Here is a 26,426-nt window from a genome sequence, read left to right as displayed (position 1 = left end):
ATGCAGCTGAGCAACTGAACTGATCTGCCAGAATAACATTTGCTGGACAAAAACAAATTCTGACCTCTGATATTCAAGCGTAAGTGTGAAAAGCACATATCCATTGCATTTCATTCCTTTTCGCCCTTGAAACTGAGCTCAGTTTAAGAGCACTGAACAAACACAGCGACTATTTCAATGCAGTCTGCACAGAAATGCAAAATGATTCTGTTGATTGTCTCTATTGTCAGCAGAAGTGTGTTTATCGTAGTGTATAAGTGCACAGTTTGAAAGACAAGCTTTGTTGAAAGTCTAGAAATTGATCCAAGGTTCGCTTCAGGGGATAGTTAACTCAAATGCAAATTGTCATCTTTCCCTCACACTCTTGTTGTTCCAAGGCTGTATAAATTTCATTTATTTTCTGTAGAGTACAAAAGCAGGACACTGTAATACAGTGCTGGTCTCTTTTCAATGACAAATGAAGATTGGAAGTTTAAAGAAAAAGCATTATAAAGTAGACAATAGGATACGTGTGCTTCATCCCAACTCCACAATGTCTTCCTGTGAAACACAGACTGACATCCAAGTCATTAAATCATTTTTTTTTTTTTTTTTGCGAATTTTCCCTTTAAATGCTAACTTGTGAATAAACAGCTATACATTTGCCATAAAGATGTTGTTTAATGTTGGCTACATTGACACAAGTGTTCAAGTCTTCCGTTTCCTCTCATACCCAGTGTCCACACCATAGAGAACACATGAACCAGAAGGAGAAGAGAGAAGACGAGAGAGAGAGAGAGAGAGAGAGAGAGAGAGAGAAAAACATTATGAAAGTAGAAATAAAATTAATTGGTACAACGAGGCGACAAACATTAATATCTTTCACAGCTCTTCTAAATCATCCTAAATTACACTTTATTTTTCAATATAAACCCACAAATCATGGTGGCAAAAGTTCTAAAAATTATTCTTTTTAAATTAAATTCAGGATTAATATCACACAATGAAGAGGGGGCAAGAAAAATGAGACATAAGGTGGATTTAAATGTGAATCTGAATCATCTGTGTGTTCACATGACTTTCTGCTGCAACATGGCTCTGACCTACATAACGTTCATCTCAATTTTCAGATTTCTCAATTTGAGTGAGTATATATGGGTTTGAGTACTTAAATTATTTAACATAAAAGGTTTAGGAAGGTCAAAGAATTGGGCCAATCAAACTGAACACAGCTAGATTCACTTGAGAAAAAAAAAAAGACATGAAACGGAGATGAGCAGTCTTCATTTGACAAGAAAAGGACATGATGTCCTTCTGTTAAATGCCAAAACATATTACATGAATGTGAAGTTAGATCTCATTAACCTGAAAATGAGTTATTTCCAGTGTTTTGACTTAATAAAGGACTGTAATAAAGCTGAAACAGCACATTGGCGCAGCAATGAGGCAGAAATTTGGGCAGAACTCTGTTCTAAAAGTCCTAAACTAACATTAGAGAACTACATTAGACCATAATCTCATCAAAAAGCCCTTTCTCACAGAGCTAATAAATACCCTGAGTTGCACTGGGCAAAACCGGGGAGAGGGGTTTATGGTTCATTAGGGCAGTGGAGAACAGACGCGCTGATGTTTTTAGTAGAGATGATGGCCATTCAGCTAAAGCCCCAAACGCAGGCGATTCCTCAAGTGCAGTTTTAGGAAGAGCCCCAGTGCTCACCTCCAACACGCCACTACTCTGAAAACCAAATGTGGTTAAAACATAAGGAATGCATTTAGAGGATCATTTTGTCTTTCAAAAACCCACTGAGGGAGAAACATGCTCGGGACTCATTAAAAATACATTCATGGGTCTTCTTAGCCTTCAGATTTTGTAAATCCTCAAATGAATCGTGGGGTTACTGTATTTCCATGTGACACTGAGAACTCCATTTTATCACTGCAGGAATTATATTTTAAAATATACAGTATTGTTCAAAATAATAGCAGTACAATGTGACTAACCAGAATAATCAAGGTTTTTAGTATATTTTTTATTGCTACGTGGCAAACAAGTTACCAGTAGGTTCAGTAGATTGTCAGAAAACAAACAAGACCCAGCATTCATGATATGCACGCTCTTAAGGCTGTGCAATTGGGCAATTAGTTGAAAGGGGTGTGTTCAAAAAAATAGCAGTGTCTACCTTTGACTGTACAAACTCAAAACTATTTTGTACAAACATTTTTTTTTTTTTCTGGGATTTAGCAATCCTGTGAATCACTAAACTAATATTTAGTTGTATGACCACAGTTTTTTAAAACTGCTTGACATCTGTGTGGCATGGAGTCAACCAACTTGTGGCACCTCTCAGCTGTTATTCCACTCCATGATTCTTTAACAACATTCCACAATTCATTCACATTTCTTTGTTTTGCTTCAGAAACAGCATTTTTGATATCACCCCACAAGTTCTCAATTGGATTAAGGTCTGGAGATTGGGCTGGCCACTCCATAACATTAATTTTGTTGGTTTGGAACCAAGACTTTGCCCGTTTACTAGTGTGTTTTGGGTCATTGTCTTGTTGAAACAACCATTTCAAGGGCATGTCCTCTTCAGCATAGGGCAACATGACCTCTTCAAGTATTTTAACATATGCAAACTGATCCATGATCCCTGGTATGCGATAAATAGGCCCAACACCATAGTAGGAGAAACATGCCCATATCATGATGCTTGCACCTCCATGCTTCACTGTCTTCACTGTGTACTGTGGCTTGAATTCAGAGTTTGGGGGTCGTCTCACAAACTGCCTGTGGCCCTTGGACCCAAAAAGAACAATTTTACTCTCATCAGTCCACAAAATGTTCCTCCATTTCTCTTTAGGCCAGTTGATGTGTTCTTTGGCAAATTGTAACCTCTTCTGCACATGCCTTTTTTTTAACAGAGGGACTTTGCGGGGGATTCTTGAAAATAGATTAGCTTCACACAGACGTCTTCTAACTGTCACAGTACTTACAGGTAACTCCAGACTGTCTTTGATCATCCTGGAGGTGATCATTGGCTGAGCCTTTGCCATTCTGGTTATTCTTCTATCCATTTTGATGGTTGTCTTCCGTTTTCTTCCACGTCTCTCTGGTTTTGCTCTCCATTTTAAGGCATTGGAGATCATTTTAGCTGAACAGCCTATCATTTTTTGCACCTCTTTATAGGTTTTCCCCTCTCTAATCAACTTTATAATCAAAGTACGCTGTTCTTCTGAACAATGTCTTGAACGACCCATTTTCCTCAGCTTTCAAATGCATGTTCAACAAGTGTTGGCTTCATCCTTAAATAGGGGCCACCTGATTCACACCTGTTTCTTCACAAAATTGATGACCTCAGTGATTGAATGCCACACTGCTATTTTTTTGAACACACCCCTTTCAACTAATTCAACTAATTGCCCAATTGCACAGCCTTAAGAGCGTGCATATCATGAATGCTGGGTCTCATTTGTTTTCTGAGAATCTACTGAACCTACTGGTAACTTGTTTGCCACGTAGCAATAAAAAAATATACGAAAAACCTTGATTATTCTGGTTAGTCACATTGTACTGCTATTATTTTGAACAATACTGTATACAAGTAGAAAATGTTTTTTAAATTCCAGTATTTCAGAAATGTGATGTCAATGTATTTTTGGTCCTCACTGATCCTCTGGAAGTGTAACCATACATTTATACATGTTTGGAAACAATTTGAGGGCGAGTAAATCATGACAATTTTCATTTTGGAATGAACTCTCCCTTTAACTTACAATTGTATTTTGTCAGTATAAACCATGACCGATAATATATCAATGAAAACACCAGAAATCTCCACAGCAGCACTGGTGTAGTTACTGTGTTTTGCCTTTGTAGTGTTGTGTAGTAACTACAGTGTTTTATATAATGTTCTTCATGTGACACAAACTGTTTTAATTGTTCAAAAAAAGGAACTCCGCACCACCCCAACCCTCAAAACCAGTCAGACAACATGACACTTTGCTCATTTTTATTTGTCAGATTTAAATACAATGGCAGGGTCTACCTCAGAAGGAAAGAAATTCAAACACTGTTTCTGTATGCTGGGCAAGAGCAGGAAAAGACGAAAGGATGACCGTTGAGTAAAACTCACAGAGGAGGCTGAGAGACGCTTGTAAAGGTGCTGGCAGAAAAAGAGAACACACTTCCTACACATAAATCCCCAGAAATGTCACTGAACACTCAGATCACATCAGAGAGAGAGAGAGAAAAATATGCTCAGTAAGTTCGCTTGGTTAGTTCTGATCCAACTTCAAAATATCCATATCCATATATATACTGAAATATAGAATCTCATGATTAAGGAGGTGTTTTCTCAGCAAGCTGTTGAGTTCATGGTTTCTCTGTGCATCCCCCTCATTTCTTTAAAAGTCTTGCCCCAAAATACACCCAGAATCTGATTGGGGTTTTACAGCTGGTGATTGGCAAAAAAATGTTTGGCTAATGTCAAAATCTAAGATTAAGGTAAGTACGTTGGTCCTATTTGAAGCAGCTACAGGTAGAATTATCTGTAGCCTTTACGCATAAAAAAAAAGAAAAGAAAATGACAAGAAACAAAGTCCTTGGACAGAAGAGAGGATATGCACAGAGTATTAAAAAAAAAAAAAATCACAGAAAATAAAAGAGGCAAATGTTCAATGTTAGAAAAAAATAAGAGCATACTGATGTTTAGTTTTGTTGTCATGATTTTTATTCTTTTTTTGTGTTCTCTGCGAATCTGGTCTTCCTCAAGGTCTTTGGAACAATGACTTAGCGGCGATACCCGAACTCAACTGCATCATCATCACGGAAATCTCCATAACGCCAAATGTTAAGCTGCAAATGAAAAGGAAAATAATCAATTAAAGACAGTTAAAAAAAAGCTTTAACCGAACATTACGGGAATGTCAGCCATGCAACTGGTGAGAATGTCACAAAAAAAAAAAGAAAAAAAAAAAAGTAAAGAAAAACCCTTTATATATAAAGAATCCTCAAATCAGCAGATCTCTGATGGTTTAAATGGGCTGCTTCATTATATTGACACGTGGGGTAAAAGAACATCATTGCCAAATATGTTGAAAGGGAACACAAACATTTGAACCCCCCAAATTCTAAATAACCTCAACGAAACATTAATGAGGCTTTAAGTCAAAATGAGGCTTTAAGTCAACCGACATCACTGATTCACCATCATTAAATTGTGCTAAGCGTTTTTACCCATGTATCTGTGAGACCGAGGCGCAGATGGCCAGCGTGTAGACACGAGCTGGTCTCTAACATCATCACACCTCAGTAATAACAAGGTGAACGGCCGTTTACCGTGCTCTTTAACTCTAGTCCTTTCACATCCAGTCACGCGTGAAGACTTTACTTCTAACAAATTCCATAGCAGACCTTCTATTTTACATCGGTTTTGCCACATAAAGCAGCGAACCTTTTCATTTGTGCAAAAGTGAATCGTTTGGGCTTCAGAGATTCTTAGGGAAAGCGGAAAATCATTGTGTATGTCATACAGAGTCTTTTATGTTTTCCCTCCATTTGTCATCGGTGTGCATGTGGCCGTTAACTCGGAGAGAATCACAGCTAATTAATGTCTAAGATAATTAGCGCCATCGTTAGCTGGGACATCATCATCAAGCTCTTGGGTTGGCATGGTTCTCTCTTCTGCTTGAGTCTTGTTAAACAGTCATTGGCTTGTCATATGGAGCAATGTTTTAGCCAAAAGACTGCGCTGCATAAAAGTCAATGTTACAGGTAACAAAGCCAAAGCCAGTTCTCAAAACAAAACTCCTGTTTTCGGTGCCAACAAGGACATTAAGCAATACAGACAAGCAGCAGGGAAGGGGAAATGCAAGAATAATAATAAAGATACTAACATAAACTGAGAATGGCTCAAATATACAGTGTAGTGCTAAAATGACAAATGCAATTGTATTCACCTATGTGTATAATAATAGGTAACACTTGGTTACACAAGGTTCAGTTTGTTAACAAACTAACACTTTGTATTTAATGAACATTAATAATTCAGTAACAAATGTATTCCTCATTGTTAGCTAATGCTATTGCATTTACTAATGTTAACTAATGGGTTGGTTGGTTGCTGTGGTGAGTTAAAAAATAAAGAGTGACATGGAACACCTTTCAACATCTGTGAACAGTGCTGCTTTGGGAGCAGCGTTATACCATGGTTAATATGGTTGGAACCATATTATAAAGTGTTACCTACATAAATATAAATAAATGAATAGCAGCACAATACTGTGGTTGACGGTCAGAATTTACAGCTGTGTGATAAAGCAGAAAGATTTAAAGAGCATGAGAGTTTGCAGATCTTACCCTGGCACTCTTGGCAGATTCCTGGCCATTCAGATATTCAGTCACCTATGACAAGAAAAAAGAGCATTTAGACAGAGAAAGGCCTAGTGTTGTGTTTAACTTTAACATATCCAAACAACATCCTTCAGCATTCTCGACAGAATAAATGACACACATAGAACTTTATGGAGGACAGAGAATGCTTTAAAATTGACAGCATTTTCCCAGATTGATGCTTTGCAGAATCCACAAGTCAATCACAGTAAGTGCACCTTGTTTAGATGATGTCTTAACAGACTTTCATCTTGTTGTGTCGCTCCCTGATCATCAGGGTGGTGTCTGGAGCCATGTGCTTGCAGAGCATGCATTCAATAACAAAAAGTGAAAGTGTGGGTGGTTACAGCCACTTGACGGCTTGTGTGTCTCTCGCTCTTTCTTTTCCTGCACCACAGACACAGGCCTGAATAACACTGAACATATTGACCGCTTCTGCCACAGCAAGCATTGAGAGTCACTGACTGAGGCATAGATGAGTCAGAGAGCGAGACGGTCGGTCTTCATTTCCGGTTCAGAGCAGTATCGGCAATATCGTTAGAAAGCTGGAAAGGTCCGTGTTTTTTGAAGTACCAGGTACGGATGAGATCACAGCCGAGGATTTAATGCACAGAGATGGCAGATGTTATAAAGCGTAGGGTGTGCTCTTTTAGCAGCGTGTTTGCATGTGGGGGTTAATTGGCTGGCTGAAGATCAGGTGGTTCTTCAGAGCTTTAGGACACGCATGAAAAGACGCCGCGGTACATCTGGACTCCGCAGCTGCAGACGGCAGAGAAAAGTGCAGCTAATGCAGTCTCCATCCATCAAGCGTCTGACGCACCACAACATGCAACACAGCACCTCACACTCACACACACACCATCAGCAGTTTCTCAAACTCTGCTGACAGCATCATGTATGACAGTTCACCGACATCTCAAGATAAGGGATGCACAGATATTAATAATACTGCTAAGCTGATAATTATTACTGATAAATGGCTGATATGAAAAATTTACATTTAGATTTCAATTTACACTTTCCATTCCAGCATGTATTATACCTTGAAGGAAGTGTTAAGTCGCCTTGGATAAAAGCATAAGCAAATAATAAAAAATAAAATAAATGCCTCAAGTGAATTTAGGCATCCCGGCATTAAAATGTACAGTATAAACAATAATATTATAATATTTACCCAATAGTCCACTGAAGTGCAATAATCTGCCAAATAAAATAAATAACTGAATTCAAAACTGCATGCTATCTGAGAGGCAGCTTTCGGTGTGTGCAAGTACTACGTTAAATGAACTCTTTAACATGAAGCACATCGGTGCTTAATTATCTCATTCATGACTGTTTCTTTAACACTCAATGACAATGTGTTGTCAACTGAGAGTATCACCATTACAATGGAGTCTAAACACACACACACACACTTCTCCTTTCCAAGTGGCATTTCTGTGTCTTCTATTCAGAGCCTTAACTCTTGTGGATTCAGGTGGCTGTGTTTTACCAATCTGCAGACTGCAACCGAGTCTTTTACCGTCTCTCGGCATGAAATGATGGGACAGTGATCAGATTTGTGGTGTTCTTAAAAACACTATAATACCCAGTAATGCAGGCAGCCTGAAAATCAAAGCGATCATAGACACAGCCGCACAGCATTCGGAGAGAACAGTTTGGGCTTTGATCTTCTCAGAAGAGAGATTAAACAACAGAAAGACGCTGGAGCTGAAACAGCTTCTCTGTCCCAGATCAAGCCTGTGTTCAATCCACAGGGCACAGGACTGAAATGGGGTTTTTAGGCAGCGATGCGTGTCATTCAGCATGTGTCCCAGCCCGTTTGTGTGGATGAGTGTGGGTTTGATACTAGATGAGCAGAAAATTCCCCATTCTAAGCTTAGCTAACTTCTACTGGTTAATGGGTAATGGAGCTGTCAGGAGTGAGGCATGATGGGATATGACTGGACATGTGGTGCCCTGTAAATGCCTGATTGTACTTTTGCTGAGATGAAATAAAAATCTGAGACTTTGGCTGTTTAATTTTTTTTTATGATGTCAAGTTAAAAATAACTAGAAAAACATCTTACTAAAAAGCCCCCTAAGAAATAATTCCAACTGGACTGAGGAAAACTAATTATATATGGGTTCCTTTATAGCAATTAATTTAGCAAATTAAAGACATGTTTAAGGAATGAAACAGGAGAGTAACAGAAATATAAAACCACTATATTAAACCCTAGACGACTTTCCATTAAATGGTAAAAAGCTACAATTCTCATAGGACCATTTTATCACATAACAATCCTAATAAAAATACTACACCTCCCTTGGGCTTTATCATCTGGATTGTACAACACAAAATGGCTAGAATATGACAGTGAGAAAGAGAGCTAATAACAGTGCTATGGTTTCATCAAGACACCAATAGCAGCACAGGTTTGTAGTACATCTCTGGCTGGGATCAGACCAAGTTTAGCCTTAATTAATGTCTCCAAGGGAAGGTCATTATACAGCAACAAGACTGAGTTATAAACTCCTCCTGAAATGATAAACCCAGAGTTTAGCCCTTTTAAATCAACAATCTAAGTCAATACTGGATGTTGGAGGGAGAATCTCCCTAAATAAATCTCCAATAAGACTGACTGCATTCTATGACTTTAACGCTAATTGGTATGTGAGCTTGTAATTAGCTTGTAAAACTAATGAACGTGAAAAGGCACCAGTGTCACTGATGGTACGCTACAGTAAGCATAAGCTTAGCGCTGATGTAGCATAAATACAAGGAACCTCTGTACCAAACCCTGCGAGCTGGCTTGTTGCCTACTGCCTAAACAGACAGCTATATAGATACCCTTTTTTGCATTCAACACAAATTATGTATAATTACTTCTCTTGACTCTTCTGCCATCTTGGATTGGGTTAATTTCAATGATCTTTTTGCAGTGCATTGTTGCAGACCTTGTTGGAACAGCCTTTGCATGAGAAGCCCACCAAGCTTTACATGCAGAAGCAGCACTACTAAACTGACCTCAGAACAGCTTGACTTCACCCCTTTCAATCGCATCCCCTCCGATAACACACAACATCTCATCCAGAACGCCCCGATGAGGAAGAAAATCAGAGAAAGAGAGACAGACTGACACAGAAATGAGAAAGAGCAGTGCTTGACAAACACAGGGAGGGAAATGACACATCGATTTCAACTATCGATCCCGAGAACTGATGAAGCTCATGCACGCTTATCGAAAGACCTGCGTTATCCGCACACAGGTGAAGAGAAAGAGAACCGGTGGGCCTTATCTGTCACTCTCTTCCTGTCAGACTGACGTTCCCATATCAGACTCCTACTTTCACTCTAAAGATTTCCTTTCTCTTTTTCGTTCTCCTTAGACTGATATTCAAGGACTCATTTCTCACTAGACCACAGTGAATGTGATGGACTGGCTGTTGATGGACTCTGGTCTGGAGACTTCAGCAGAGTAAAGATCTGCTGATAGCAGGAAGTCAGGTGTCAAGCATGGCAGATACCCTTCAGCAGCCGAGAGGACGTTGGGAAAAAAAAAAAATCACAGAGCACGGTGTGTTTAAAAGGAATAAAATATCACAAGACAGACAAAGGGGTGTGGGGTCACGGGTGGGATGGCAGCGTGTATTATGAAGGCAGAGTAAATAAATCACTGCGCATTAACAGTGTTTTAAATCACAGCTAATTTACTAAGGAATGAAAGGTTTGGGCCACTGCTTTGTCTTTAATTCTGCAGATTATGATTTATCACACCGCTTTCAGCGACATGCAAATACATGCAAATTTCCAAACTACATCCTCCTGCACACGGTGTACTGCACTGGAGGCCAAACCAGCAGCAAGAGAAGATGGGGAAGGAGAGCGAGAGGACAGAGAAAGAGAGCGTGAGTGGGAGAGATAATGAATGAGAAAATGAATGAAGGAGAGAGTGAGATGAGAGAATCTTTATGAAAAATCCAAGGGTGAAAGCAGAGACAAGTGGCATGGCGCCACCACACTATACTAAAGTGCCAATGCTAGGCAGACTGTGGACTCAATCTGGCTTACAGGAAGTGCCCTTCATGTGCATTTACTGATGATGGAATGAAATAGTGTAATAAGAGAGTTAGTACACATTCATTAATGTACCAGTCTGCATTAATAGGAGGAAAAGTGACATCGACTGTTTTTGGAAAATGTATTATATTGTTCAGATGATGGAATTTTCCACGGTCAGTTCACTAATTTCTGTGCTTCTAGCATCATACAATGATCAGTTTCCTGAACACACACTGCCATTGGTCGATCAAACACAGTCCCGCCCATAAACTCATGCCATTGGTTGAGCCAATGTTGTGGTGTTGGGCTGATCCGTTGACGATCATTTATAGCCATGTTTACATGCCTAAAGCATGTGTACAGTATTTGAAGTACAGTATGCCTGAGTACAAGTGATTCATATATCTATGCGAGTGTGAAACCGGAGCAGAAGTGAGCGCCACCGAAGTCAGACAGCTCAGCTATACATGCACCTCAAACAACCTGTTAGCGCAATAGAAAATGAAGAAAGAGAGCGCGAGGAAGTGAGAGGCGGGGAAGATAAACCAGAACAGCAGTGTTCCTATGGGAACAGGGAAACGGTGGACCTGACGTGGCTGTCACAAACACCCTCCATATGCTCAAGAGTCTACAAACCGCTTCAAGTTCATCACAAGCAGACTGCCTAGAACAAACATGTGTGGTTTGATTCAGGAGTAAAAAAAAAAAAAATCCTTCAGGGCGGCAGCAGGTCATAGGATAAATATCTGATGAAAGAATGGGCTCAAGTGTCTCAAATCAAACTGAGGGAAAAGAGTTTGTAAGCCATTGAGTCTCACCTCCAAGCGATATCAGATAAACAGCTATTAAATGAAAGTTTCTAGAGCTTGTTTAAATGTGGAAACTAGGGCTGAGTGATTTAGTCTCAGTCCTGTGTCAAATGTACTTTTTAGTTATTATTGTCAACCTTGTCCTGTTTTTGTGTAGTCAAGTTTTAATCGACTAAATGTCTCTCTCTATAGCTCAAAATTATAATCGCCATGATTATTGTCATTTGAGAAATGTATTTTACAATTTCAAGTATTGCACTTATATATAGCACAAACCACCTGAATGTGAACTCATACACATGGTTTATTTCACCTCATCTAGAGCACTGATTTATTGTAGGTAATTTAATATAAAAATTAATATCAAAGACTTAGATACGCACTTTGTCTGTAAAAAAAGTGGAGCTCTCATGAAAGAACACAGACTGTCTGAATGACATTTTAATTTAAACCGAACATCTTGCAAAACTTTAGCTTGTTTGTTGGTGTTTTCAGTTCATCATTAGCACTTCTGTAATGAAGAGTGAATACGTACACATGGTTGGCAGATTGCAAATATTAAGCAAAACACTGCAGAGAATGTATCCTTTTAACAGGGACTGGCAACCACAACAAAGGCTTGCAATAATATATGGTCTCATTTTTTTAAAAGACAGTAAAACAATTATTATTATTTTATATATTTTTTACTTTTAGTCTTATCTTTTTTATCGCAACGTTATTGCAAGTTGAAAGAGTTATTTATTGACCTTATTGTCATCTCGTCATCACCTTGTTTTAGTCATGGGCTTGTCAGCAAACTTTTTATCATCATACTTTTCATTAATTACTATCCCTGTGATTAATTTATAATTATAGTATCAATGTTGTAATTTTACAGTAGCACTGAATGAATACAATTATTTATTTTTTACAGAGAAATATTACAAAAGTATTTTTATTTTATGGTTTTAAAAATAAAAACCATCAACATTTTGGGGCACATTGTGCATCCATAGAAACAAGTATAGCAAATTTTGAGCTTTTAAAATAACAAATAAAAAATAGCTTTCCTCTGAATTGTGCAGCCCTAGAATAAACTAATGATTGTAAACTAATGATTGTAAAAACAGCTTTTAAATAAAGAGATCTAAACTATTGCTCAAACTATTGAATCAAGTCCTCTAAGGTCCTGTGTGAGCGGCAGTGTGTTTGTGTGTGCCTGACACAATGTCACGAATTAATGCAGCAAGTTTTCAAAATGCTCAAGAAATGGTACAAGCATTACATAACAGGAAAGGAGAAAGAGAGGAAGTGAGAGCGAGATGGATAGAGAGAGGATAACAAGGGGAGAACGAATGGTCAGTGCTTCATAATAATATAAAATGGCTGCCGTCAGAGGCCCTGCTGTGAAACAGCGAGGTGTATTTCAGGGCACATAGATTACAACAGATCCCAGTTAAAGCTAATGCTGTCTCTGGCTCAAACAAGTTGACCAGTGGCTCCACTCTCATTATTTGGGTTCTTGTATTTAGATGCGTGTGTGTTTGTCACGTACCATTTTCTGCAGGTGCTTCTCTTTCCGTACGTCCACCATGACAAGGCCTTCTTTCACCAGACCCAGACCCACATCATCTTTCGAGTCAGCAAACTGCAGCGTGACGTGCGGGCAGACAGCTCCACTGTATTCCACGTTCAGCAGACACTGTTTGTTTTGAATGTCCCTGACCACACTGTCCACGGCGTCAGCTCGTGCGTCTTCCTGTGGGTGAGGTCATCATAGGAACATGTCACACATACGTTCATCCTAAACCAGGTTTGATTTCTACAAACTGCCCACAACACAACACTTCCACTTCCACACACTATTGACAGACACTTGCTCAGTTTGTGCTCTAAGCCAATCAGACTCCATCGTTCAAACACTCCAGCTGCAGAGTTGCTCATTCATCACACTTACACACACACAAGCACTACAATAATGAAAAAATGTAGGTAAAAAAAAAAAAAAAAACCTGATGAAAATACCTTTACACTAACACAATGTTTCACAAATGTTCAACGCACGAGGTGAGAGATACAGATCTGATCTTTCTCGCTCTCATACACACACACACACACACACACACACACACACACACACACTATGCTCTTGTGAGCAAACCCAGTCTCCATGGCAACCTCAGAGCATGTTCCCCTTGGGGGGAGTTATGGTGGGGGTACGAGATACAGAGGCCATCCAAAAACAAGAGAAAGAGACAGAGATTGAGAGAACAATGCACCTACCTCAAAAGATGGACAAGATCACAAAACTACAGCAGTATTAACAGGGCAGGTGGCATGATGCCACACCTACACACACACACACACACACACACACACAAAAGCTCCGCACACAGACCAGGTGGAACACATACTTTCATATGCATTTCCTCACACGATTCCACTAACTAAAATGCTTGTACTGGAATATCAGCATTCTAGCATAAGGCTTACTGTTGATGCAGAGTATACAGAGTCCTGTTTAATTTGATCCCAAATGCAGTTTTTTTCCCTATTTTTATTCTTATTTTCTTAAAATGTAAAATGTATTTATTAAATATGAATAAACCAATTTGTTTTAATGCTAAAATTAAATTTTGTTAATCAAAAAGCATGTCTTAGTTGAAATCATCAAACGTACACAATTTAATGGCAATTTGTTAACAGTTTATCAAATATTACATTTTTAAGGCCCTAAGAAATACCGTGTTGTGCATTTATTTATTTTTTCTTGTAAATAAATTCCGGTACATATTTTTTCTGGTAAATATAATATTCCTTGAAAAATAATGTTTTAATAATTGTTTTATTGTAACTATCATTACAAATTCAAGTTACTTCAAGTTAAAGCAAACATTTTGACGGGTTGTTGTGAAGACCTTTAAAAAGTTTGTCTGTTTATATTATACGACGATGGTTTTTCTCAAAGGAAAGTGTAAAATGCTAATGAAGTGACTCTCAGAGCAGTTCTAGAGATTATGTTTATGTGTTCATGTACTCATACATATATTGAGGCGGCAGAGTCTAAAATCACCATAAGCGTCACACGCACTTCATGTGCAGTAAAAGAAACCGCACATCTGCACCATTTATTCCAACAGAGACACGCAGAACATGCAAGATTCCAAATTTTTAAATTATTTAGCAGCTTAATATGTATACAGTAAATTCCACTTTTATGGCTGGATTCCAAGATTCTATCTGCGTTTTCCACATCACGGAACTCATAGGGCCCTAAGTATAGTACATAGTTACATCACATGAGCTCATTATGTACAAAAACAATTAATGCAATGAAGTGTGCTCTTGTTGTATACTTCACACTTGTAATGCAAGGCTATTCTATGCAGAACATTTGCATAATTTGCAGAAATACTATAGTATACCATGCCAACAGCTCAACTAGCATGATGTGACTCATACTGTAATTCCTGTCTTTTATAACCTGGATGTGACTATGTTGTGCGTGCATGCTCTATGTGTCCTACAGGACCCGTTTGAAGGCCACGGTGTGTGATGAATCACATGGCAGTGCGTATGAATGTGTTTGTGCAAGAACTTACATCCTGTGGGACCTGAATGAAGGCAAATGTGTATTCTGTAGCCTGTGGAGGAAGCGTACGCGTGCTGAAGGCTGGAGGAAGGGCTGCAAGACGCGTGGAGGATAGTATCTCTCTCTGGAAGGACAAGAGAGAGAGATCGTCACATTGTTGTTATAAAACAGCCTTCATACCTCTTTCATACACTCGCTGCCTGTATAAGGTCCTCATTAAACGGAGGAGGTGTGAGTACAGTCAAGGATAACGCTTAACTCCTCCACATGCCACACTCGAAGCCAGCAACACAATATGAGAGACACACTCTCTCTCTCTACTGGGTCGCAGCTGAGCGCTGTGGTCATGTGTCTTTAGTGCAGAACATGTGAACGCAGCAGGCTAAAGAGGCTGGTTAGCACGGAGATGCCGCATAGGATGGGTTCAGCTTTGAGAATGAGAAATACAGGCAGACAGAGACTAGAAAATGGAAAATCAGACGGAGGACAGATGAAAGTACAAAGCAAAAAGACAGGCTTGTTCTTTGTGGGGGGTTACACAGCAATTCTTCAGAGAAAGAGAGGTGGGAACACACATCAAGCACACGGTGGGCCGAGAAATACTTGGACACTGTTTGAATGTCAGTGCAATTTCTCTGTGTTTCATAGAAATGGGATTAGTAAATTAAAATTACATTTAAATTAAAAAATGTATGCATTTAGCAGACACTTTTATCCAAAGCGACTTACAGTGCATTCAGGCTATCAATTTTTACATACCATGTGTTCCCGGGGAATCAAACCCCCAACCTTGTGCTTGATAATGCAGTGCTCTACCAATTGAGCTACAGGAACACTAAATTAACTATATCAAGGCAAATTTAAAGCAATATGTTTAAAATAATAATAATATTTTTCTTAGAATAAATACAATGACAATTTCTGGCTGTCAAACTTGAGTGGATCATAATGTGATGAACTCTGATTTAATATATTCATGTAATCAGTTGATTAAAAGTAAAGCAGAAACTGACTCACAAGTGATAATGAATAAAATAAATCTCTAAAAGGTTAACATCTCCAAAATAAGTTACACACATTTTAGAATATTAAAGAGAATGTTTAAAATGTCAAATTATATGCATATTAAAGCAGATTTTGTTACATTTAAGTTATTTGCTACTTTGTCTAAATTGTTAGATTGTTGTATGAAATCTAAATTGCAACACTGAGACCAAAGACCCCGCCAAAAGAGGCATTTAAGGCCATAAACTTTTGCTGGGGCATTAAAATAAAAATAAGTCCCTCAAAACACTCTGCTCAGCGAATCAGAGTGATTGAGCAGAGATAGAAAGCATGCACAGTGATATCAGATTCAGCACAATGCTTTTACACCGAGGGTTAAGATATACGGGCAAAGAGAATAAAAGAATGAGGTGGAGAGTCTGTGAAGAGAAGAAAGAGGAAGGCACAGGGAATACAAAGATGAGAGAAAAGGCCTGTTGTGTGAGCAATGTTCAATCACATGACCACCAGCATCTTTTCTCTTGTGCTGGCCTGGGGCCTTCCGCCCCGGGCATAAAAACAGCAAAGCATGCTGGGTACTGCAGCCTTCAAGCTGCTTTCAAGCATACTAACATTATTTCCCTTGCAAAAAAAATGCATTTATTCTGGATTTATGGAGAGGAATTGTTTTCCACATGTGTGGTATTTTGACTGACGGATTCAGTGCTGGCTTTTGAAAGCACATGCAGTATTTTAAACACAATTCAGAACATTCATCAGTCAGCGCCTTTCTAAAGAGACACTCCACTCAGGAGACGCTGTGCTACATCCAGATTACGCATCAATCTCCCTGCAAGCACATACTCACGTTTCCATAGTCGATGTAGAACACGTGAACCTTTGCTGGAGATTCAACTTTCTCGACGCGAGCTCTGTACCTATGGAGAGACAGAGAAGAAAGTGTCAGTTCCACTCAGTGATCAGTGACTAAATGGCACTTTGGTACTCTGGTTTTCACTGACTTTTTGGCTCCGAACTGCCTTTTCTATATGGAAATGACTGAAAGAGGTCACACTGTGCACCAATAGTGGATTATAAGTGACCTCCAATTTCACCTAACTGAAAACATTCACTCTTGTAAAGAGCAAAATACTAGTTTACTGCTCCTAACTGTAGAGTACAGACAGATCTTCTATCGGGGTCTAGGGAGAGAGTTTATCTTGTATTCATAACCTTACGCTCTGAAAGTGTAAGAAGCCTCTCATATTCATAAAGAGCAGTTCAAAGCTCTGCATGACACCTCAAACAAGAGGGAAAAAGTCTAAGAAGAGTTTTCGTTTTCATATAATCAAACTTCGATATTGCAACCCACTCCAGACCCCCTGCCCACTCCAGACCATCCACTTATGCTAAAACACTTCAATCATCCAAACCCCCCGCCTGATCCAGGGATGCCCGCTCTGAAAAACGTCTTTCTGCTGGTATCACAGACTTAATGAGCTCTTATGCCACTGAATGACATAGTCCTGGTGCATCGTGGGAAAACATGAGCCAGCTGGGATATAGAGAAAGATAAACATGACAACGTGCAAAAAAAAAAAACCTTGTAAGCACCTGAAGGAGAAATTCAGGGGATGTTGCTGGGTGGAGCTCAAACGAGTTTTTAAAAGAGCAAGATGATATGAACAAAAACACTAGCAGATGCTTGAGTAATGAGTCGCCCCACTGAGGATGCAGCCTGTTCAGAGTCTATGAGGACAATAGAAGCTTCCAGACTCCCTAAAGGACAAAGGACTCATTAGAGCAGTCCAATGTTCTGCAATCTAGGGCAGATTACCCCAATATAAAATTTAAGTAAACCAAAAAATACCCATAACCAACAGATGGCTCACTATGAAACTATTTCAAAAAAATGAATATGATGTTAAAGCAATCCCTGTGAAGATAGCCTGCTGAGAAACGCTGCCTTTCTGCTTATCAGTTATCAACATACAATAATATTCCAATATTAGATAAATATAATTCCTTTCATTTTTAATTATTGTTCAATGCAATTTGGCATTATACAATAATGGCTGCCATTTAATGCCCACTTAAAGAGAAAATAAATAAATCACACTTTACTTCAATGTCCAATTCTCACCATTAACTACGACTTTTGCCTCAAACTCCTAATTTGCTGCTTATTAACAGTAAGGTAGTTGTTAAATTAAGGTGTTGGGTAGGATTAGGAATGCAGAATATGGCCATTCAGAATATGTGCTTTATAAGTACTAATAAACAACTAATATGATCATAATAGGCATGCTAATAAGCAACTATGTAAAAGTGAGAATTGGTCCCTATACTAAAGTGCTACCATAAAATCTCAAACATCTCTTATGCCATCTTTCATACTTTTACATTGATGCAATGATACCTAAATGTATTTGTAGCATTAAAAACATCTATTTAAATGACTAAATATTTTAGACATTGTTTAATGATAGCCATTTATTGGTTACAAGCAATATAAAAATATAATTATCAGCATGTGCCATGATTTGAATGCCGGTGCATTATTACTTGAAACACCAATCACCTGCACACACTTGCCCCATCAGCAATATGACTCATCATTACCTCTCAAAACTAGACAAGAACATCCTACCCAGCAGCTCTGACAAATCTTTTATTACATTTATTTATTAAAAAAGAAATGAATAAATTAAAAGATCTTTTGCTGAAACCAGGAAACTCAGCTTTTATAGCAGATGCCATTAGGTGATTTTTTTTTGGCTCTTACCATTCTCCATCAGCAAACTTTGCGATGCAGAAATCCCCTCTGCGCGGGGCATAGGATCCTTCCACCGGAGGTTGGGCGGCAATCTCTCCTCGCATGCTCTCCATCAGGCTCTCCAGCTTAGTACCTGCACAGATTTAAAAAAAAAAGGCAAAAAGGTGAACATCTCCATGCAATCTATCATACTTCTTGGAAAAGTCAGAAAACTTCAAGCTTGCATTCTTAGATTTGTCTCCATGTTGGAGAGCACCATCCTGCTGGCATGATTTAATGATTCATACCATAACGGGATGATTTGAGAAGGAAGAGATGCATTAACTTGCGAGTGACTGGCCTCTGCCAACATCGTTTCTCTAACAATGAAGCCCTGATGGCTTTGGAGAGGAAAGCATAATATTTTCCTCGTTCAGCCAAACAGCAAACACTAAATTACATTCATTCATTGACAACCAACATCCACTGAGCCTGGGGTCTGTTGCAAAATATGGAAATAAAATTAGATTAAGACCAACAAACCCTCACCGGGGAACACGTGACCCAAGCAAGCTCTCAAATCAACCAAAGGCCAATAAGGTTTTAATACATCAAAATGGCTTGAAATGCCTTTCTAATGAGAACGTTCACTACAGATATTTACTTTTTTCTGCGGTACTCTTGCACTGTTCATTCTTTTCCTCTAACAAGAGTAATCAGCGTAATCACTGAGGTGTGGGTTTGCTGGGGCATGGAAATGTGACAAAATGGCCCCACGGTCAGGCATGAATAATGTTGTAGGAGCGCAAAGCAGTAATGTAAGACAAACACCAAACATCCCTCCAGGAAAGCGGTTAAAATAAGCCAACTAATGTGCCTGTCTTAAGCTGCTCATTTTCGCCCCCTCCACTGACGTCATTGGGGTTTTTATGATAATTGTTTGCTAGCATCAGAATATTTGCATGCATTAAATGAAAAGACGAGGATGAAGAGAAGAGAGAGCGTTTAAAACGTCTTAAGCCTGCATGCGGCTAATTAGCATGATGCCAACTCAAACAGAGCAGCGTTTAGTGTGTGAACGTATGTTTGTGTACGTGTGAGTGGTGCAGGGGGTATTTAATGGCAGATTTCCAGAAGGGGTGTGGTTTATATGCTCTATTTAATTGGCTAACCCACCAGCATCCAGTCTGCTAAACGGTTGATTAGCACATATGGGAAAACACGTGCGCGCACACACACACACACACACACACACACACACACCTCTCAGCTGATTCTCGCACAGTAGAGATATTAGCAGCGTTTCGAGGAGGCAGCAGTTTTTGAGAAGGGGAGAGAACGTGGATGCGTGATTGTAGGTAGAGTAGCATGTCAGGTGCCAGCGGAACATGCAGCCTTGATTTAATAAACTCATTAAAAAAGTTTAGCATTTTCTTCCTAGGCAGCAGGGCAGTGAGAATGTGTTTCCCTGGTTTTGTTCCTCCATGCCTCCCTTTCTGCCCTGCAAGAGCTTGCTAAATAATAAATAAGGAAGGGGGTGTCCTCTGTACACGTTATAAAGGTTTAATGGAGGCAATGCATTAAACCCAATTAATCCAAGAAGCACTCAATTAGAACGCATAGACTGGGCAGAGAAAAGTCTCTATTATAGACAATGGATGCTAATTAAAACAAATGCACTGGCTTATAATTCATGTGAAAGAATACTAACCTCAATCCAAAGTCTGCTGAAGGGATTGTCACTCAAAATGAACATCCAACCATTATTGAATCACCTCGTGTTATTTTCAAACCACAAAGCTGTGAGAAACACTGAAGGAGTAGCACTGAAAACCCCTCCTCTCTAGCTCTCAAATCAAAAACGGCGTCAGACATCAGGTTTCACGCTTCATCAAGTGACAAAACATGACAACTAATGAAGGCACTAATGTAAGGTGGCAGGAAGGTGACAGGAAGACTACCGAAGGAGACCGTTTTTAGCGTATTAACTAGTTAACCTTTGATCTAGTTGCCACACAAAACCATCATTTGATTTCAAAATATTGTAAAGCACAAGAATCAAATTCTCCTTTGGAGTGCAATGGAATTGAATGAGGGAGTATAGATAAGGAGTTTTTGTTTTTAATTCTGGGTGAACCGCCCCTTTAATTCACATGAGAAAGAGTTAAACAGACACTCTTTAAAGCAGATCTGAACGATTGTTTCAAACATTTCTAAAAAAAGCCACAATGAAATCAAAATAAACTGTATAATTAATTTTTGGATTTACTTAAATCATGCACATAACTATTTATTTTTATTCATGTGCCAACCTTAAAAACATTAAATTCCTGTCTACCTTTCATGATATGATATGTGAAAATAACATCTAATGATCCAATCAAGTCCCGATCTACATTTGTTTCAGGTCACAATAGCGAAGGAAAAATCATCGCAAATTCTGTTTTGTGCCAACTTGACTGTACCATAGTATTTAGATATATACTTAAGAAAATTAATATGATAATTTACATTTGATATGCACTTCAAAAGAACATGACACTACCCTCTGCTGGGAAATAACTAATATTGTAGTACTTCTATGTTAATTGGAAACTTAATAAAACTTTTGAGGAGATCGTCAACTTAAAAATTAATTACTGTTAACGTGTTTTGATCTAAAAGTATGCTAACAAGACCTGCAGTGGTCCATATGGTCTGGGTTCAAGTGTTCAGGAATATAGGTCCTGCTTACATTCCCTGTATGCTTCATTACATTCTCCTTGGCTGATATACTGGAGGATATAATGAAGGATTCAGCTTTAATTATGGTGGGGTCAGGTTCTCTAGCGCCTACTGTAAATCTGCGCGAGAGAGAGAGAGAGAGAAGGGGGAGAGAGAGAGAGAGAGAGAGAGAGAGAGATGTGTGTTTTCAGTGCAACGTGTTTTGCACACAGCTAGCTCCCGGTCAGTGTGTAACGTTAATTAGCATGAGCAGAACATGTCTACAGATTTAGTTTCACCTCCTGCTCTGATGAGGGACGAGTGAGAGTTATAGAGGACATGAGGTGAAAGCTCACAGATGAGCCTGAGAGAGAGTCCACTATGAGATGAGAAGTTCCCTATTCAGAAAAACAGTGAGCAGGACGTCAATGACTCTTAGCTAATGTAAATCTTTAATCTCCCAAGTCAAAGGTTCTCTGCATGAGAAAGCCTCCCTCTCTCACACACACCAAGGTTTATCTTTTTGTACTTTAAAATACTTTAAGTACTTTAAGTATTTCAGTTCGTTTTTCCAGCCTTGACCTTGTTATTGAAATTATATCATTTTATTACTTCATATAATTTTAATAATTATACTAATATAATTGCTGTTATTTTAGCAATTGAATAGTTTAATAATTTAAAGCCTTTTCATGTTGATGTTTTTTGGTATTTTGTGACTGTCCTGATCTTTTTATTGAAAAACACTTTGTAACTTTGTTTTGAAAGGTGCTATATATAAATAAGTGTTTACTTACTAATAAATTATTACTACAAAAATGATAAAAATAGGATTTTCTGCCTTTATCAACCTTTATTTGTTTACATTTCTGGATGCTATTCAAATTCAGTGTTTTAAAATCAATTATTTTTAGTTTATAATAATAATAATAATAATAATAATAATCAAGACACATACATACTGTATACAGATACAAAATGCATGTCCTGGAGTCTTGCTTTACAGACATACTGCTCTGAATTTGAGTCTTTATATAGCAGCACATCTTATTCACTTGTAATGCCCATTTCTACCTGTCACTATAAACTATGGCCATCTTGGATGACTGAACCACCGATTCTCTGCTGGAACCGTAACATTTCCATTTTCAACCATTTCATTTGAACCACTGTTATTTTCACTTGTTTGGTGGACAAAAGACTCACGGGTTGAGCTGTGAATATTTATAGTGAGAATCCTGCACTGCAGGAAACATGTTTATTTTAATGGTCTCCATCGGAGTTCCTCTATATGGATGATTCACTCCTCACATATGACACACCGTCTTGACACTACAGACTATGAGGGATGAGTGCTGCCTGTACACGCACGGCATAGCTGCAAAAAGCATATAAATATCCCACACCTGCATTTATTTGCATTGGAAAGATGAATATACCGTAAATCGCATCCGATGGGTAAAACACTTCCACTCCTACCTCACGTTTACCACAATGCAACCAAGTGGGATCAACCTCTCACTCGGAGCGTTTTACACCATTTGAAAACAACAGCTGGAGAAGAGCGAGAAACCCACAGAGAAAAAAAGGTCGATCCCACAGAGATAGGAGAGCATTTCAAAAAATCCCATTTTCACTCCTTCTCTATAGACCATAATTAATTGTGTTTATGAAGGCAAACTTATTTACTTGCTATTAATATGGCTCATACTAAGGGTTAGGAATTTGAAATAAGTAACTCATCCCACATCCTCATGGCTTGTTGATGAGAGGTGTTCTGTTTCTTTATTTGATTTTTGCCTGGCAGATGAAATGGGCCAAAAATCCCATTGGCTAACACTGAAAAAGGTGGCACCTTTACATATACAGTCTGAAATATCAGAGACAGGGTCTCTTGACTTAATAACTAGCAACCACCCTAGCAACAACACAAAGTACTAATGAACACCTCAGCAACTCCACAGAAATGCCCTTCTTAAATATATTTAAATGTGCTGCTATGGCTGCAGCTGAGAGCAAATATGCAAATGCACAAGGAAGAGTGATTAGACCTAATATCAATGTTACTGCGATATTATTCCATGAAACGATTCCCAGAGGGAACAAGACTAAAGAAATGAGACAATACTAATACTGATGTCTTCAAATCACCATATTAAACAGATATTTAGCTACCATTCTCAAGCATAAATACTGCATGTGGGTGAATCTCACAAAATCAGCAAACAATAAGCCATAATTCAAGCCCAACTATTTTGCATAAATAAAATTAAGCCTATTAATAAGACAATTAAGACTTCTTGCATTGAGAATTTTCTCATTACTTCTCATCAATTCTCAGTACTGCACAGCAAAAAAAAAAAAAAAACTCATTACTGCACTGAGAAAAATTTATTTAATGTATTCTGATAAAAATACCATTTTACAAAAAACTACTTGAGAATAATTAGAATTAAAAAAATAAAATAAAATAAAAACCTTGTGAAAAACTGTACTTATGAAAGTGTTCATGCAAAAAATCTTAATGATCCTAAAATGGATACATTTTCTTGTTTTTTTTCTTTTCAGGTGAATAACAACCTGTACATGCCATGACACGTCAACAATCGAGTCAATTATGCAAAAATAACAAAAACAAAAAAAAGTTATATCCTAAAATACAACAAAAATAAACCCGAAGAAACACGTTCAGCACTTTTAAGTTATGTATTAAGCAAACATGACATTGAACGGGGTGTGAGACAATAAAACCAATCAAAAATAGCAGTTATAATCACCTTCATTTTTACAATTTGACCACAAGTAAAAGGAACGCCACCCATGAACAGATATATAAAAAAAAAGCCACACACTAGAGTCGCTAATGATCACACCTTCGCTCAAAGCCATTTGCAGTAACGTCAAACAGTGATGTTCATTCCCTCTTTTCCTTCCTCTCCAGGTAAAAGCGACAGCCCACGCCGAGCTAAAGGACAAAGCCACATTTTACACTGACAGCGGGGCGGCACGTGGTGACGTGGGCTGGCCCACCTGCCCGCTCGTCTCATTAAACATTCATTGGCGGGTGGACGGGGTCCGTTCTGCAAGGATAAAGGTAGTATTAAAGAGTTTCACCTCTCCTCCCGGCGCTCGTGATTGACTCGGAGCGGGAGACTTGGGCAGACGAGGCCCAGAGGGGGTGGGAATGTGGAGAACGACCTCGATGAGCAAAAAATAAATCTACAGGCTCCTACAGCTGCTTATTCCGTTACATTAGGGAAAACAAGTAGAGAGAAATATAACAAACATGAACATGGACACACATAAACTGGGATACAGTACAGCGTTTTGGTGTACAGACGGCACAGCGGTGTCACAGCAATCATTGCCCGGTGCTAAATTACAGCTCTGTGATTTCAAAGCCATTGTGAAGGGAGGGCAGGGGCAGCATCTGCATCTTTTTCCTCCAATCGCACAGGCTGTGGGTGAGACCCTGACTCTGGGTTTTGATTGCAAGTTTCCAAATATACCCATAATGCCCTGCTGTTCTCCCGGCTTGGAGGCGTGCAAAGCACCTTTTTGGTTTCTGCTTCGTTAAAAGCGGTCATGGTAAAGAGGCAGTTTGGTTACCTTTTCCTCAATTGCAGATCTTCAGCAATGCTTCATAAAAGCCTAAAGACTTTGAGAGATCCGGGCTGTGAAAGCTGCATTTATTGCAATTACATCATTTGTTATGCTGAAAGTACAGGAGTAGAAATTCTCCCTCCAGCTCAAAATGCTCTATAATCACATCTCTTCAACTCCGCAACAAATCTTTAGGCTGTTATAAAATATATATAGTATACACTGCCGTTCAAAAGTTTGGGATCAGTATGATTTTAAATTGCTTTAATGGAGTCTCTTATGCTCATCAAAGCTGTATTTATTTGATCAAAAATAAAGAAAAAATCTAATATTGTGAAATGTTATTGCAATTTCTAATATTGTTTTCCTATTTTAATAGACAACACTGAATTTATCAGCCATTACTCCAGTCTTCACAAGATCATAGATCATTCTAATGTGCTGATTTATTAATAATTCAGTTAAAAAGAACAGCTTTCCATTAAAATACATATATTTTCCAACACCGTCTTTAATATAACTTTTTATCCATTTAGCACATCCTAGCTGAAAAGTATATACCGTATTTTCCGGACTATAAGTCACACTTTTTCATAGTTTGGCTGGTCCTGTGACTTATAGTCAGGTGCGACTTATTTATCAAAATTAATTTGACATGAACTGAGAGAAATGAACTGAGAGAAATTAACTAAGAGAAAACATTACCGTCTACAGCTGCGAGAGGGCGCTCTATGTTGCTCAGTGCTCCTGTAGCCTACACTAAGAGGCATAGAGCGTCCTCTCGCGGCTGTAGACGGTAATGTCTTCCCTTGGTTCTAAAAAAAATGCGACTTATAGTCCAGTGCGACTTATAGTCTGAAAAATACGGTATTAAAAAAAAAAAAAAAAAAAAAAAAAAAAAAAAAAAACATTTACTGACCCCCAATTTTTTTATAGTAGTGTATATTGCAACAATTTATATTTTGATGAAATGCTGACATTTTTATTTTTTATTTATCAAAGAATCCTGAAAAAAGGTATTACAGGTCCCAAAAATATTAAGCAGCAGATCTGTTTCCAACACTGATTATAAATCAGCTTATTCTGAAGAATCAATGATGCACTGCAGTAGTAATGATTTGCTTCACAGGAATAAATTATATTTGAAAGTATATTAAAACATAACACTTTTTAAATTGCAATACTATTTTACAAAATGACATTATTTTCTGTATTTTTGATCCAATAATGAGCATAAGAAACTCCTTAAATAATAATAAAACAATCTTACTGATCCCCAACTTTTAATTGGCACTGTAAGTATATATCCTGAATCAAAGTCATGAATATTAGACAATTACCTAAAACTTCTATAAACCTACAGAAGAGTTTCAGGAGATGTTCAGACTACACTCGAGTGCTAATCAAGAGTGCTTCACACTTGGCTTGCACCTCAATGCCTACAGATTCCCCTCCACTGCTGAAACCAATACAAAGTACCAGCGTTCACCCCACCTTTAATTAAATCAATATCAAAGCATCGTTTCCAGTGACTCCACTGGTGAAGCGCAACCAATGGAAAATGAGGATGGCTTTGCAGAAGA

General features: G+C 38.4%; 1 protein-coding gene across 1 annotated transcript in view; it reads right to left on the bottom strand.

The window, feature by feature from the left end:
- Positions 1–3,974: 3,974 nt before the first annotated feature.
- The window catches only part of LOC127956930 (staphylococcal nuclease domain-containing protein 1), a 152,018-nt gene continuing 129,566 nt past the window's right edge, over positions 3,975–26,426 (bottom strand). The window contains exons 19-24 of the mRNA XM_052555244.1: positions 18,568–18,691; positions 16,651–16,720; positions 14,809–14,922; positions 12,762–12,965; positions 6,338–6,382; positions 3,975–4,834 (exon numbers count right to left, since the gene is read on the bottom strand). Coding sequence (XP_052411204.1) covers positions 4,769–4,834; positions 6,338–6,382; positions 12,762–12,965; positions 14,809–14,922; positions 16,651–16,720; positions 18,568–18,691 — 623 coding nt within the window. The 3' untranslated portion in view covers positions 3,975–4,768. The remainder of the gene's footprint in view (positions 4,835–6,337; positions 6,383–12,761; positions 12,966–14,808; positions 14,923–16,650; positions 16,721–18,567; positions 18,692–26,426) is intronic.

The sequence above is a fragment of the Carassius gibelio genome, chromosome B4 (assembly GCF_023724105.1).
Source record: "Carassius gibelio isolate Cgi1373 ecotype wild population from Czech Republic chromosome B4, carGib1.2-hapl.c, whole genome shotgun sequence".
NCBI classification, from domain to species: Eukaryota; Metazoa; Chordata; class Actinopteri; order Cypriniformes; family Cyprinidae; genus Carassius; species Carassius gibelio.
This window is presented reverse-complemented; position numbering and strand designations above follow the sequence as displayed.